Source organism: Geotrypetes seraphini, chromosome 17, assembly GCF_902459505.1.
Source record: "Geotrypetes seraphini chromosome 17, aGeoSer1.1, whole genome shotgun sequence".
Taxonomy (NCBI): domain Eukaryota; kingdom Metazoa; phylum Chordata; class Amphibia; order Gymnophiona; family Dermophiidae; genus Geotrypetes; species Geotrypetes seraphini.
In genome coordinates, this window is record NC_047100.1 from 30,517,483 (window position 1) to 30,531,673 (window position 14,191).

General features: G+C 49.8%; 1 protein-coding gene across 1 annotated transcript in view; it reads right to left on the bottom strand.

The window, feature by feature from the left end:
• Positions 1-8,569: 8,569 nt before the first annotated feature.
• Positions 8,570-14,191, bottom strand: part of LOC117351381 (haloacid dehalogenase-like hydrolase domain-containing 5) — a 30,783-nt gene continuing 25,161 nt past the window's right edge. Inside the window, exon 8 of the mRNA XM_033926607.1 lies at positions 8,570-9,715. Within this exon, the coding sequence (XP_033782498.1) occupies positions 9,307-9,715 (409 nt within the window). The 3' untranslated portion in view covers positions 8,570-9,306. The remainder of the gene's footprint in view (positions 9,716-14,191) is intronic.

Genomic DNA, 14,191 nt, shown 5'->3' on the forward strand with positions numbered 1-14,191 from the left:
CTGAGCTCCCACCTCAGGCAGACCTAGTTCCATGCATTGAGGCACCTCTATTCTATCCAGAACTCTCAGCCCCTCCAGCCTGTCCATCTGCCCTTCTCTAGCCTCTTTCTGTTCAAAAACTGTGGCTTGCTTGTTCAGCCACCTTCTTATCAGGTGTAGGGAATTCTCTAATTAAGTTGCTCCCTTCCCCCCAACCTGAGTAGAGGAAAAGTTCTAGCTCTGAGAGTTGTGTGCCTGCTCCCTCTAGTGGTAACTGCTGGTATATCCACAGCCTGCTTAAAAGGTGTTTTAAAGTCAGAAAAGGAATGAGTGTCAGGCTGCTCTGTGTATGCTTCTGGACTAGGGACTGAGAGTTGCGCGGGGACAGAAATCCCACCCGTCCCCGTGAGGAATCCCTCCGTCCCAACCCGTCCCCATGAGGAATCCCCTCCCATCCCTATAAACTTCAGAAATAGTTATTTTATTTAATTATGCTACTGAATTAAAGGCTCTGGTAGAAACCCATTTACAAATAAGCAAAGAGACTTTATTAATTTGGAAATATTAATTGGGAAGAATACATACTTTGTAAACGGGTTTCTACCAGAGCCTCTAATGTAAATATAAATACTCAGCTGATGAGAACCCCCAAGCTGTCAGCTGAGGACTTCCTTTGCAGTTGGCCGGGGGTCCCTTTTGCCAAGCTTGGCAGGTAGTAGTAGCGTCCTTGAGCTTTGCTTAAGCCCTTCCTCCAAAGTCAGCGCTGACATCGGGGAAGACTTCCGGTCAGCTGTGTGCTGCTGCTGCTGCAGGGCAGGTAGGAAAAAGAAGATGAACCTCGCGGCTCGAGTTGCATCGAACCCCGCAGGATCCCAGCAACCCTAGGAGGCATCCCCACATGATCCCCACGACCCGAAGAGGGAACTCTGTCATCCCCGTTCCCATGCAGCTCTCTACTAGGGACATAGCTAGCAGGCATAGACTGAGTATCACAATACATAGAATATAATCTTATTAACAACACATAATGTTTAACCACAAAATCAAACTACACAAAGCACTGTATGCTTCTCAACATTCATTCCTACCAGAACAAAGATAACCCCATGCAAATACGGGACCACAAACTCAAAGTACTAATATATAAAAATGAAACCCAAAGATGCAAGACTCTGCATACAATGCAACACCACAGTGACACGTCTCCCAATACTGTTCAAAATATGAAGACAGATACATAACAATCACCACTTTACAAACTAACAAATAGAAATATAACAAATAATGAGAAAAGAAAGTACCATTTTATTGGACTAATGCATTTTTCAATTAGCTTTCAGAGGCCAAATGTTTCTTCAGGATAGTACAGTATACTGCTGTTATGGTACCCCCATACTAAAAGATATACTAGAACGGTTGTTGAAAGAAATAACTGAATTATTAAATACTAGTGTTTAAGCCAGTTACATTAACGGGTGCTAGAAAACAGCCCCCTTTCCCTCTCCCCCTCCAGTTCCTCCCTGTCTCTCCATGGCCCCCCTTCTGTCTTCCCCCCCTAAGCAAAACAATCTGCCTCCCAGCACACCCCTTCCCCCGAAGCAGCCCCCTTTCCCTCTACCCCTCCAATTCCTCCCTGTCTCTCCGTGGCCCCCAATTTTGTCTCCCCCCCCCCAAGCAAAGCTATCTACCTCCCAGCACACCCCTCCCCCAAAGCAGACCCCTTTCCCTCTGCCCCTCCAGTTCCTCCGTGTTTCTCCTTGGCCCCCCCTTCTGTCTCCCCCCCCAAGCAAAGCTGTCTGCCTCCAAGCACACCCCTCCCCCAAAGCAGGCCCCTTTCCCTCTCCCGCTCCAGTTCCTCTGTCTCTCCATGGCCCCCCTTCTGTTTCCCCCCCAAGCAAAGCTGTCTGCCTCCAAGCACACCCCTCCCCCAAAGCAGGCCCCTTTCCCTCTCCCGCTCCAGTTCCTCCGTCTCTCCGTGGCCCCCCTTCTGTCTCCCCCCCAAGCAAAGCTGTCTGCCTCCAAGCACACCTCTCCCCCAAAGCAGGCCCCTTTCCCTCTCCAGTTCCTCCCTGTCTCTCCATGGCCCCCCTTCTGTCTCCCCCCCAAGCAAAGCTGTCTGCCTCCAAGCACACACCTCCCCCAAAGCAGGCCCCTTTCCCTCTCCAGTTCTTCTCTGTCTCTCCGTGGCCCCCCTTCTGTCTTCCCCCCCTAAGCAAAACGATCTGCCTCCCAGCACACCCCTCCCCCCGAAGCAGCCCCCTTTCCCCTCCTGTGAGAATGTTTACCTGCATGGGCCACCTGCAGCACCCTCCAGCCGTTCCTCTGAGGGGAAACTCCTTCACTCGCCTCCCGCCTACACTTTTTTGAAGATGCGCGCCATCCCCGCGGTCTGGCCAGCTCCCCTAGTCCCTTGCCGCCGCCGCCACCCCCTTCCCTTCCCACGGTCGACAAACCTCTTGGCTCCAGCAGCGGCCGCAGCACTGTAAACACGCTGCTTCACGGCCTCTACTGCCCCAATTTGCTCTGCCGCGTCTCTGATGATGTCATCAGGGACACGGAATAGCAAATCAAGGCAGTAGAGGCCGCGAAGCAGCGTGTTTACAGTGCTGCGGCCGCTGCTGGAGCCAAGAGGTTTGTCGACCGCGGGAAGGGAAGGGAGTGGCGGCGGTGTCAAGGGACTAAGGGAGCCGGCCAAACCGCGAGAAGGGAAAATCGCGTGGGAGGCTCAATGGGATTGGGGGGGGAGGGGTGAAGACGACGACGAAGATGAACTGAAAAGAAACCTAGGCGCGCATGCGCACTCCTGCAATGCCACGGACCTACATCTCACAGATCAGGGAAAACAGAAGCACGCAGTTGAGTGTGCATGCGCGGCTAGCGTTTTATTATATAGGATAAGGAGGAAGAATTCATTCATGTAAAGTCCATCTACTATTGGATAGGGTGATTAATTGGAGACTTTTTTTGCGAAGGGAATTTTATGACACATATATACACCACATAAGTGCGGTGATTGACCAGAGGTCCCAGATTTAGGGGCGTGTCCCCGTTTGCAGGTACTCTACCTAACAAGTTATGAGCACTTTGGGTATAGTAATTTAATAATAAGTTTGGGATTGAGTGCCGTATGTGCATTGGTGGAGTGGTGAACCGTTTGGGGGGTTTTGTAGTGTAGTGCTTACATTTTGGGTCCACCCAATATTTACAGGAGACAGAAAAATTATGTTCTTACCTGTTAATTTTCGTTCATTTAGACCAGGGGTGCCTAAAAGGTCGATTGCGATCGACTGGTAGATCGCGAAGGCAACGCGAGTCGATCACGTGTTCTACTTGCTTATATTTCAGAGGCGGTTCGATCTCGCAGGAGGCCTCCGCGTGCCCAGGCTGGATTTGGGAGAGAAGCGTCGGCCCAATCTTAGTAAAGAGCTTGACAAATCGCTTCTCCATCATGGCATGGAACAAAGCCGGCAAAGAGGGATCCGCATCCGCAATGGGACCTCCAGCACGGACATCGCTAACTCGGCCACCCGGGGGCTTGGGCTTAGAAGCCTTGGGCACCTTGAGCACCACTGGAGGAATGGGAGGCTGCGTTACCTGACCTGAGGAGACAGCGGAAGGCACCGCAGCAGGCATCGGAGTCGAAGCCGGCACGAACGAGGCAGGCTTGAGCAGATTCGAGGCTGAAGATGTCGAAGCCGAAGCCGCGGCGCTCTGTGATGAGGACAGCTCCGGTGACACCTCCATGCTGAACAGCGACTCCCACAAGATGCAGCGACGCTTGAAAGCACGTGCTGTAAGTGTGGAGCAAGGCCAGCACGATTTTGGAAGGTGTTGAGGCCCAAGACACTGAATACAGCGTCGATGAGGGTCCATCAACGAAATCGTGCGCTAGCACTTGACACACTTTTTAAAACCTGTGACAGGCCGGGACATAGGTCGAAAAAGCTCCGCCGCAAGATCGAAGCCGCGGGACCGCGGCCATGTGGCCTGCCCGGTCGAACAAATGAATGAAATGTTTTCTTTTTTTTTTTTTTTGAAAAACAAGAAAACGCAACACGAACCAATGATAATGAGTAAATAAAACCCAAAACCGCGGACACAGAAGGCACAAGTGAAGGTACTTCGCGCAGTGTCGAAGACGGACTTCTCGGCTCCGCGGAAGAGTAAGAACTGAGGAGATGCGCCTGGTGCATCGGGCGTGAAGGCACTCGCGCATGCGCGGTGCGGGCAGCTCGAAACTTCTAGAGTTTCTACAAGCAATATGCTTGTGAGATGTCCGCATCAGGGCTCCGTTGGATGATGTCACCCACTAGTGAGAATACCTGCCTGCTTGTCCTGGGATAAAGGGGTGACATGATCGAGACGTTCAACTATCTCACGGGCCGTACTGAGGTGGAAGAGGATATCTTCTTTTTCAAGGGCCCCACGGCAACAAGAGGGCATCCGTGGAAAATTAGGGTCAGGAAACTACATGGTGACACCAGGAAATACCTCTTCACCGAAAGGGTGGTTGATCGCTGGAATAATCTTCCGCTACAGGTAATTGACGCCAGCAGCGTGCCTGATTTTAAGACAAAATGGGATCGTCACGTTGGATCTCTTCACAGGGAAAGGTAGGGGTTATTGCGATGGGCAGACTTGATGGGCCATGGCCCTTATCTGCCATCTGTTTCTATGAGGGAATATAACAGAGGCGGATGCCTCACCTATCAGTAGGCCAAGAGTCTGGGACAAAGGCCCCCTTTGTAAAGCTCCCTAGCCCAGAGAAAGAGGGAGTTCTTAAGAGGGCAAGAGCTTTGGCTGAAGTTATGAGAAAGCATTTAAACCTGCTTGGGTATGATTATCTTGCCTATTTTGGTGTGGACAAAAAAGAGAAGACCCAGGACCTTTAGTGAACTTTAAAGCTTCTTGGGATATTTTATTTCTCCAATCAAGCAAAAGGCACTAACAAAGATTGCTTATGGTGTGGACAGTGTTTTGCCTACCTGGCAGGCCCGTGCCCGGCCACAATACATACAAGATCATTAGAGAAACATAACATTATTCCCAGTCAGCTAGTTTTCACTCCTGTACTTAAGGAACAAGTTTCAAAGGAAACGATCTAGTTCACATTTTATCCTGAAGTTGTATGCAAACTATGGTCTGAAACCAGGATGACTACTCAAGAGCTGAATATTGTATTAACAGAAATCTAGAGACGCAGGTGTTGTTCAGAACATAAGAATAACCTTACTGGGTCAGACCAATGGTCATCTAGCCCAGTAGCCCATCCTCACAGTTGACAATCCAGGTCACTAGTACCTGGCAATAACAAAATGTAGCAACATTCCTTGCTATCGACCCCAGTAACCCATCCTCAGAGCAATTTTTTGTTAAAGCGCCTGTTCAGTGATGCTGAAAATAACCAGAGAGCTTGAAATTGAAAAATGGCTATTTTGGGGGTAATTCTGGGGTACAGTCGGCACTGAACGGTAGGGAACTCAGTGTTCCCGCTAAGCTGCGCTGGGGTGCGCTGGCGCACAAAATATTACCTCGCAGCGCACAAGTTTCTCGTCACAGCGCACACAGTGTAGAGCACAGTTCTTCAACCGCCGGTCCGCAAACAAAATCTTGCCGGTCCGCGAAGGATTCGGTCCCCGCCGCAACGAAAGGCCGGCGTCAGCTGACTTGCAACTTCCTGTTGTAGTCGCTGTGCCGGGACTCCTGCCTTCCACCGCGTTTGCCTCCTGCCTTGTCTCCGCACCTCCAGACCAGCAGCGGCAGCTGTGTATGCTTTTAACTTCGGCACAGAGCTGCCCCTAATCAATAGTTTAGCGCGGTTTCATAAGGCAGCCTCGGGGCCTTTGCTAGGCCGGCCCACATCGCATCATCGAAGCGGGCCGGCTATCAAAGGCCCCGAGGCTGCCTCATGAAACCGCGCTAAACTATTGATTAGGGGCAGCTCTGTGCCGAAGTTAAAAGCATACACAGCTGCCGCTGCTGGTCTGAACTCTTGGGCCGCTGAAGGAGGGCAAAAAGCAGCTGTCCTGGAGGTTTCCCTTCCTCTCGCCTTTACAGGTTCCTTTTTTCCACCTTTTTTTGTTTCCTTCAAACGGCAACGGGCCCCAGCATCGACATCAATCAAGTAAGTTCCACTGTCAACCAAGCGGTTCTGCTCGGCCAAAGCTTCCCCTGTGACATGAGCCACCCTCAGGGGAAAGAAAGTGACCCACAAAGGTGAGGGGAAGGGGGGCAGATGATGGAAGTTGGGGGGGGGAGAGAGAGAGAGAGAGAGAAGGGGCAGATGATGGAAGTGAGAAGAAGGGAGAGAGAGCAGAAGGCAGATGGATGTCAGTTGAGAAGGGAGAGCAGATGCTGAATGGAAGTGGGGAAAGAACACATACTGGATGGAAGGAGGAGATAAATAAAGGGGGAAGAAAATAGTAAGATAATGGAGGGGTGAGGGAAAGGGGTGACAAGCTGTGTGTAGACACAGTGAAAAGAGGGAAACGGGACTAAATAGTAAGAAAGAATTTAATTTAGATGGAGGCAGAAAATAGAGAAGGAAGACCAGAGAAGAAAAGGGAAGAGAGAGCAGAGAATGATCAGATCTGAGTGGAGGAAATGAGAAGAGAGATATGCTAAAAACCACAGGGGGGAGGGAAGGATAGAGATGCAGTTATTTTGAAGCTACACTGTTAAGTTAATATGCTGTTGGTAGAGTTGCAGTGGCATCCTAAACATATTTCTGGCAAGCCAACTGTATATGGTGACATTATTAGAAGATGACTGTGTGAAACTTTAGGGAACTTGGATGCCAATCAGTTTTTGGAAGCCAAAGGAAAACATACATTTTTTGTATGCTATACTGTATGTTTGGCTCGTTTCTACTTCAGTTTTGTTCTTGCCTTTTCGTTTTGTCTTCCTTCCACCATCTCTTATCTGCCTTCCTTATCATCCTTTTCAATGTGATTTGGCAGCTCCTGTCAATCATAGGCTGGCTGTGCAAGATTGCTAATTCTAGATGCCTGGGTGACCTAATGCCTGTGCATGTGATTTTCTGTTTTTGTGTTTAAAACATTTTGCTGAAAGCACAACAGTGCAAAAGAGTAAAACAGATTTTATGCTGTTTATTCTAGGAATAAGCAGTGGGCTTTCCTAAGTCCATCTTAATAATGTCATGCAGATTTTTTAAGGAAATTATCCAAATCTTTTTTTAATTACATGTTGAATGAAAAATATTTTCCCAGGTTTGTTTTAAATCTACTACTTAAAAGCTTTATTGCATGCCCCTTTACTCCTAGTATATATTTATTTTTATTTTTTAGTATATATATATTTATCTTTTGGCATGGCCCATCAGTTATAGCATTTGCTACATGATGGGCCATGCCAAAAGATAAATGTAGCATTTGCTACATGAATTGATTTTTTGTCACGTATGGTTAAGGGGCTGGAGGAGTTGCCGTACAGCGAAAGATTAGAGAAACTGGGCCTCTTCTCCCTTGAGCAGAGGAGATTGAGAGGGGACATGATAGAAACATTCAAGGTACTGAAGAGAATAGACTTAGTAGCTAAGGCAGGGAGAACGAGAGGGCACTCTCTAAAGTTGAAAGGGGATAGATTCCATACAAACGTAAGGAAGTTCTGTGGTAGAAAGCAACATATTTATTTGGCTCATAACTTGCTGGCGCCCAATATTTTTAGCTCACAGTGAAAAAAGTTTGCTCACAACACCCGCCCGCTTAGAGGGAACACTGGTTATCTCCTGTGACACTTCACTGGAATCTCAGTTTCGTTTCCTACAGCCTTGCTGTAAGGGCTGTATCTTCTGTTCGTGTTTTATTTTTCTTAATTCTAGTAAAGTAATTTTGTATTTGGCATGGGTCTTGCCCTGGTGCTGCAGATTCACTCTGCTGGGACATCCTTCGACGGGAGATTGCAGATTTTCTTAAGAATGTCTGCTTCTGGGGGGGTTTCCTACCACTACAGTAAACCCCCTGGACAGCCTGCTAAATCTCCCTGGGTCCGTCCTCTAAGGGGTTGAGTGCAGGCTGCACAGTTCTGTGGAGGCGCACCTGGGATCGGAACCGGACTGCGTACCTACCCTGAATTATTTTGGAGGTCACTGACTGGGGTGACCGGGAAGGTGAGGCAATCAGAAGGCTTGAAATCCAGTTTGCTGGGCCCTCGGCTTCAGGCCAGAAATTCAGAGCCACTTCCAGACCTCGGTTTGGAGGTCCAGCCTGACAAAAATCTTTGAACACACATCCACCTGTCCCCCTATAGAAAGCAGTTCTGACAACAGGTCTCTGGCGTCTCTCTCTCGGTCGGGAGGCAACTTGCAGCCTTTCCTGACAGGGTGGCAGAGAGTGACTTTAGATCGGTAGGTCCTAGAGGTCCTCAGAGAAGGGTTCACATAGGAGTTTTACCTATCCCTTTTGGATTTCTTCCTGGCTTCGCCCACAGGACAGCCAGAGAGAGCCTGGCATGTACGGGCTACTCTTTGCAGGCTGCTAGATCTGGCAGCAATAGAGCCCGTCCCAGAGGACGACTTGGGCTCTGGGAGATACTTGATATGCTTCATCGTTCCAAAGAAAGGCTCAGAAGATTGAGTTTCAAGTTTTTACTGGACTTTGATGAATCGCTTATTTAGTATTTAGTAAGATACAAAAATCAAAAATTAATAACATGTAAAACATATGTTTTTACACGCAATTTAAAATAATGGGGTAGACAATTGGACATACAGACCAACTAATACAAAGAGGGGAGAGGGGATAGAACTACAATTTAGTATTTTTAAAGTTCAGAGAAGCAGCAGTAGCACCTGGGGAATTCGTGGCTTCACTGGATCTCACGGAAGCATACCGCCACATTCCCATTTTTCGGGAACATTGGAGGTTTCTGCAGTTCCATGTGCTGGGGCGGCACTTACAGTTGCCTTTGCTCTGACCACAGGGTTAAAAGGGTCCCAGGACTAGCCCAAGTTCAGAGCATCCAACTCTTGCCCCCAAAGTCGTAGGATCAAACCCCAGCTGCACCTCCGCAATGTTAAAAAAAACCCCCAATAAACCCAAGAGACTATAATAATGTAGTGTGTCTGCCGACACAGGGTTAAAGGGGTCCCTTACATAGCCCAAAGGTCAGAGCATCCACCCTTTGCTCCCAAGGTTACAGAATCAAACCCCAGCATCATGCAAGAGTTAGAAATAATGCAGTAAAGTGCTGTTATGTGTTTAACCATGCCACATGAGGTCTGCAGAAATATAAAATATGCTCAAAAGTCAACCATTTCTGGAAAGTCAGCTGTAAGTTTGGAAAACAAAAAGAAGTACCAACACCCTCTCAAGTCCTTTTACTCTCTTTAGGTGAAAAGTTTTCCATCTGGAAGACCAGGTCTACTGCAGCATCAACATCTTTCACAATGTGACCTGGTTCTATCAAAGCAGGATCAAACTTGAAATCTCGGTGTCCATGAAATACTGTCTCAGTGATACACTCACTGGGGTTGGAAGGCACTTCTAAGCAAGGGTTGTAGATGCCAGTGCAGACGAGAACAGATCTACAGCTGGTGGCAGTTGCTGCCGACAACTCCCCTTCCCAAGTGTTGAGTGGTTCATCTTCTTGGGAGACAGCAGTGGCCCGTGTTCCAGCAGCAGCTTGCATGCGAGCCTTTGAACCTTTCCTCGAACTCTCCTCTTTGAGGTACTGATTATAAAAGTTAGCGCCATAGATGTCTGTCATTAGGTTATCACTGTTTAAATTTAAACAAAAACAAAACAGTCAACTCATTAATACAAATTTCCTACTGGGTCGAGAGGTGAAACAGGAATTTTTTTCTTCTTCCAAAAAATACTGAACGCAAGTTAACTCTACAATAAGAGGTAAAACCTATATCCCTGATTTCTGATGAACCATCGCAGTGAGAGGCTAGGAAATTAAAACTTAAAATGATTAAAGATGGCAGACAGCTAGAACATTTAATCAGACTTGTCAAGAAGCAAAAAATCCGCACTTTAGAGGTTCTAGTTAAATTTCTGACACATCGGATCCAAGAGGTGCTCTCAACTAGTGAATCTGTTGAAGGTGACCTGCTCAGAAACTCTTTCTTTGTCGTGAAGTACCCTAAAATCACCACCACACTGACAGAAAACAGACATTAGATAAAAATGCTATAAAACAAAAAGCACAGTTACTTACCGTAACAGGTGTTATCCAGGGACAGCAGGCATATATTCTCACATGTGGGTGACGTCATCTACGGAGCCCCAGCGCGGACAGCTTTTCAAGCAAACTTGATTGAAGTTTCAAGTTTGCTACACTGCACCACGCATGTGCATGCCTTCTTGCCCACTAGAGGGCGCATCCCCACCTCGTGGTCCTCAGTTCCATAACCAGCAAAGAAGCCATCCCCGGGGAGGTGGGCGGGTTGTGAGAATATATGCCTGCTGTCCCTGGATAACACCTGTTACGGTAAGTAACTGTGCTTTATCCCAGGACAAGCAGGCATGATATTCTCACATGTGGGTGACCTCCAAGCCAACCAAAAAAGGGCAGGTGGGAGGATGGCAATTTAGGAAAACAGGTTACATAACACCGACTGGCCAAACCGGCCGTCGCTCCTGGACAAAGTGTCCAGACAGTAGTGTGAGGTGAACGTATGAACCGAAGACCAAGTGGCAGCTTTACATATGTCCTCCACAGGAGTAGACCGGAGGAAAGCAACAGAAGCTGCCATAGCCCTGACCTTATGCCCCGTGACTCGACCATGGAGCGTGAGACCAGCCTGAGCGTAGCAAAAAGAAATACAAGCCGCTAGCCAATTGGACAAGGTGCGCTTGGAAACAGGAAATCCCAGCCGATTAGGATCAAAGGACAAAAATAATTGAGGAACCTTCCGATAAGACTTGGTACGTTGGAGATAAAAAGCCAATGCCCTCTTACAGTCCAGCGTGTGAAGAGCCGCCTCACTAGGATGAGAGTGGGGCTTCGGGAAGAACACCGGAAGGACAATAGATTGATTGAGGTGGAAATCAGACACGACCTTAGGTAGAAATTTGGGATGGGTGCGAAGAACCACCTTGTCATGAGGGAACACAGTAAAGGGCGGGTCCGCAACCAAAGCCTGAAGCTCACCAATTCGACGAGCAGACGTGAGCGCAAGTAAAAAGATCACTTTCCAAGTGAGAAACTTAGGAAGAGACTTGTCAATTGGCTCAAAGGGAGGTTTCATCAGCTGAGCCAAGACCACATTCAGATCCCAAACTACAGGAGGAGTTTTCAGCGGAGGATTAACATGAACTAAACCCTTCATGAAACGAACCACCAGAGGATGAAGAGAGAGAGAACGTCCCTCTAGATGCCGATGGAAAGCAGCAATAGCACTAAGATGCACTCGGATGGAAGTTGTCTTCAGCCCAGACTTGGATAAATGCAGCAAATATTCCAGAACCGAGGACACCGGAACCAAACTCGGGTCCAGATGGTGCGAGGCATACCAGGATGAAAATCTGGTCCACTTCTGGGAATAACAAAGTCGAGTCGAGGCCTTGCGCGAGGCTTCCAATACCTCCCTGACCGCCGAAGTCAGGGGGAAAGGAACCAAGCCGTCAGATGTAAAGACTGAAGATTGGGATGCAACAGCGAACCCCGACTCTGAGACAGCAGAGAGGGAAAAACTGGCAGAAGAAGAGGCTCCCTGGCACTGAGTTGAAGGAGCAGGGAAAACCAGTGCTGATGAGGCCAACGCAGTGCTATGAGAATCATAGTGGCTCTGGATGACTTGAGATGAACTAACGTCCTCATGATCAGAGGGAAAGGAGGAAACGCATAAAGGAATCTCCCTCCCCAGTCGAGAAGGAAGGCATCTGTCTCGAGACGGTCCTGGGCGTACATCCGGGAACAATAGAGGGGCAGTTTGCGAGTCTCCGGGGAAGCAAAGAGATCCACCTGAGGGGTCCCCCAGCAGTCTAAGACCTCGCGTAGGTCTCGGAAGTTTAGCGACCACTCGTGTGGCTGGAGAAGACGACTGAGTTTGTCCGCAAGACAATTCTTTTCTCCTTGGATGTAAACCGCACGTAGGAAGATGTTCTGGGAGACCGCCCATTCCCAAAGGCGGAGGGCTTCCTGGCACAGGGCCCAAGAACCCGTTCCCCCTTGTTTGTTTACATAATACATCGCCACCTGGTTGTCCGTGCGTACGAGGACTACCTGGTCGTGGAGCAGGTGGGCGAACGCTCGAGCTGCCAGAAAAATGGCACGAAGCTCCAACACATTGATGTGAGACAGACGGTCCTCCGCCGACCATAGACCCTGGGTCCGCAGACCGTCGAGATGAGCTCCCCACGCGTACTCCGAGGAATCTGTGGTCAGGACCTTGCGATGCGGCGGAACGAGAAAGAGCAAACCCCCTGAAAGACTGGAAGAGTTCGTCCACCAACGGAGCGAGCGTCTCAAAGAGGTTGTCACTCTTATCGGGCAAGAGAGTGGATCGCACTCCTGACGCCATTGGGAGGCCAAGGTCCACTGAGGAAGCCTCATGTGTAATCGGGCGAACGGAGTGACATGGACCGTCGACGCCATGTGGCCCAGGAGCACCAACATGCGATGAGCCGAAACTGCGGGCATCAGCGAAACCTGGCGACTCAATCGAAGCAGTGCCTGCAACCGAGGAGGAGGAAGGAAGGAACGGAGGCGAACCGTGTCCAGCACGGCTCCGATGAACTGAATGGATTGAGTCGGGCTCAACTGAGACTTGGGGAAGTTCACCTCGAACCCCAGACTTTGAAGGAAGATGATAGTCTGTCGGGTCGCTGAGATAACCCCCTCCCTGGTGGAGGCCTTGATGAGCCAATCGTCCAGGTAGGGAAAGACCTGCAGCCTCTGCGATCTCAGGGCTGCCGCAAACACCACCATACACTTCGTGAAGACTCGAGGGGACGAAGCCAGACCAAAAGGGAGGACCCGATATTGAAGGTGCCAATCTCCCACTTTGAACCGTAAATACCTGCGGAAAGCGGGATGCACCGGGACATGAGTGTAGGCTTCCTTCAAGTCTAGGGAGCACATCCAATCCCCCTCCTCCAACAAGGGGTACAAAACAGCAAGTGACAACATCCGGAACTTCTCCCGGACCAGGAACTTGTTGAGCTTCCGGAGGTCCAAAATGGGGCGTAAGTCCCCCCGTCTTCTTTGGGACCAAAAAGTAACGGGAGTAAAACCCCGTTCCCCATTGTTCTGGGGGTACTGGTTCCACCGCCCGTAAGCTCAACAAGGCCCTGGCCTCCAGCAGAAGGGGAAGTTGGCTGCGGTTGCCCGGACACAATCCGGGGGGATGGTCCGGCGGCGTGGCTGAGAAATTCAGCGAGTAGCCCTCGGAGATGATCCGGAGCACCCATGCGTCGGATGTTATCTCTGCCCAAGCCACCGAAAAGGACCTGAGACGACCCCCGATTGGGATGGGGTCCCATGATATTGCAGAGGGGGCCCGCCCCCATCCGCACAGCCCGTCAAAAGGACGGGGCCGGCTTGGACGCTCCCTGCGCCGGAGGTTTCGGCTGTCCCCCTCTACCCTGTTGGGGAGGGCGCCGGGCCGGAGACCTAGAAAATGCAGGAGTAGACTTCTGCGGGTATCTCCTCGGGGGCGGCCGGAAAGATTTTTGCGGCGGGGCACGAGGTTTAGCACGGACCAAGGAGGCTAAAGAGCGCTCCTGTTCCAACAAACGTTTGGTCGCCGCCTCCAAGGATTCATCAAACAATTCTGAACCCACGCATGGTAGATTGGCCAGGCGTTCTTGTAGGTTAGGATCCATATTGAGAGTACGGAGCCAGGCCAGCCGGCGCATAGCCACCGCAAAAACCGAGACCCTTGAAGCAAGCTCAAACGCGTCGTACACAGCATGGAACAGGTACAGCCGCAATTGAGACAAGTTGGACATGAATGTGGCAAACCCCTCTCGATGGGAAGCAGGCATGACCTCCCGATACTGAGGTAGGTCCTTCACCATGCTACGCAAATAGGAAGAAAACGTAAATGCGTAGTTGAGGACCCTGATGGCCATGAGGGAATTAGAATAGAGGCGACAACCAAACTTGTCCAGGGTCCTCCCTTCCCTACCGGGCGGGACCGCCACCGACTCCACAATCAACGACTGGTGTGAGAGTTGAGGCTTATCGAACCCCTTAGATGGAATGGTTCGGTATTTGGACTCCATCTTCGACGGCACCGCAG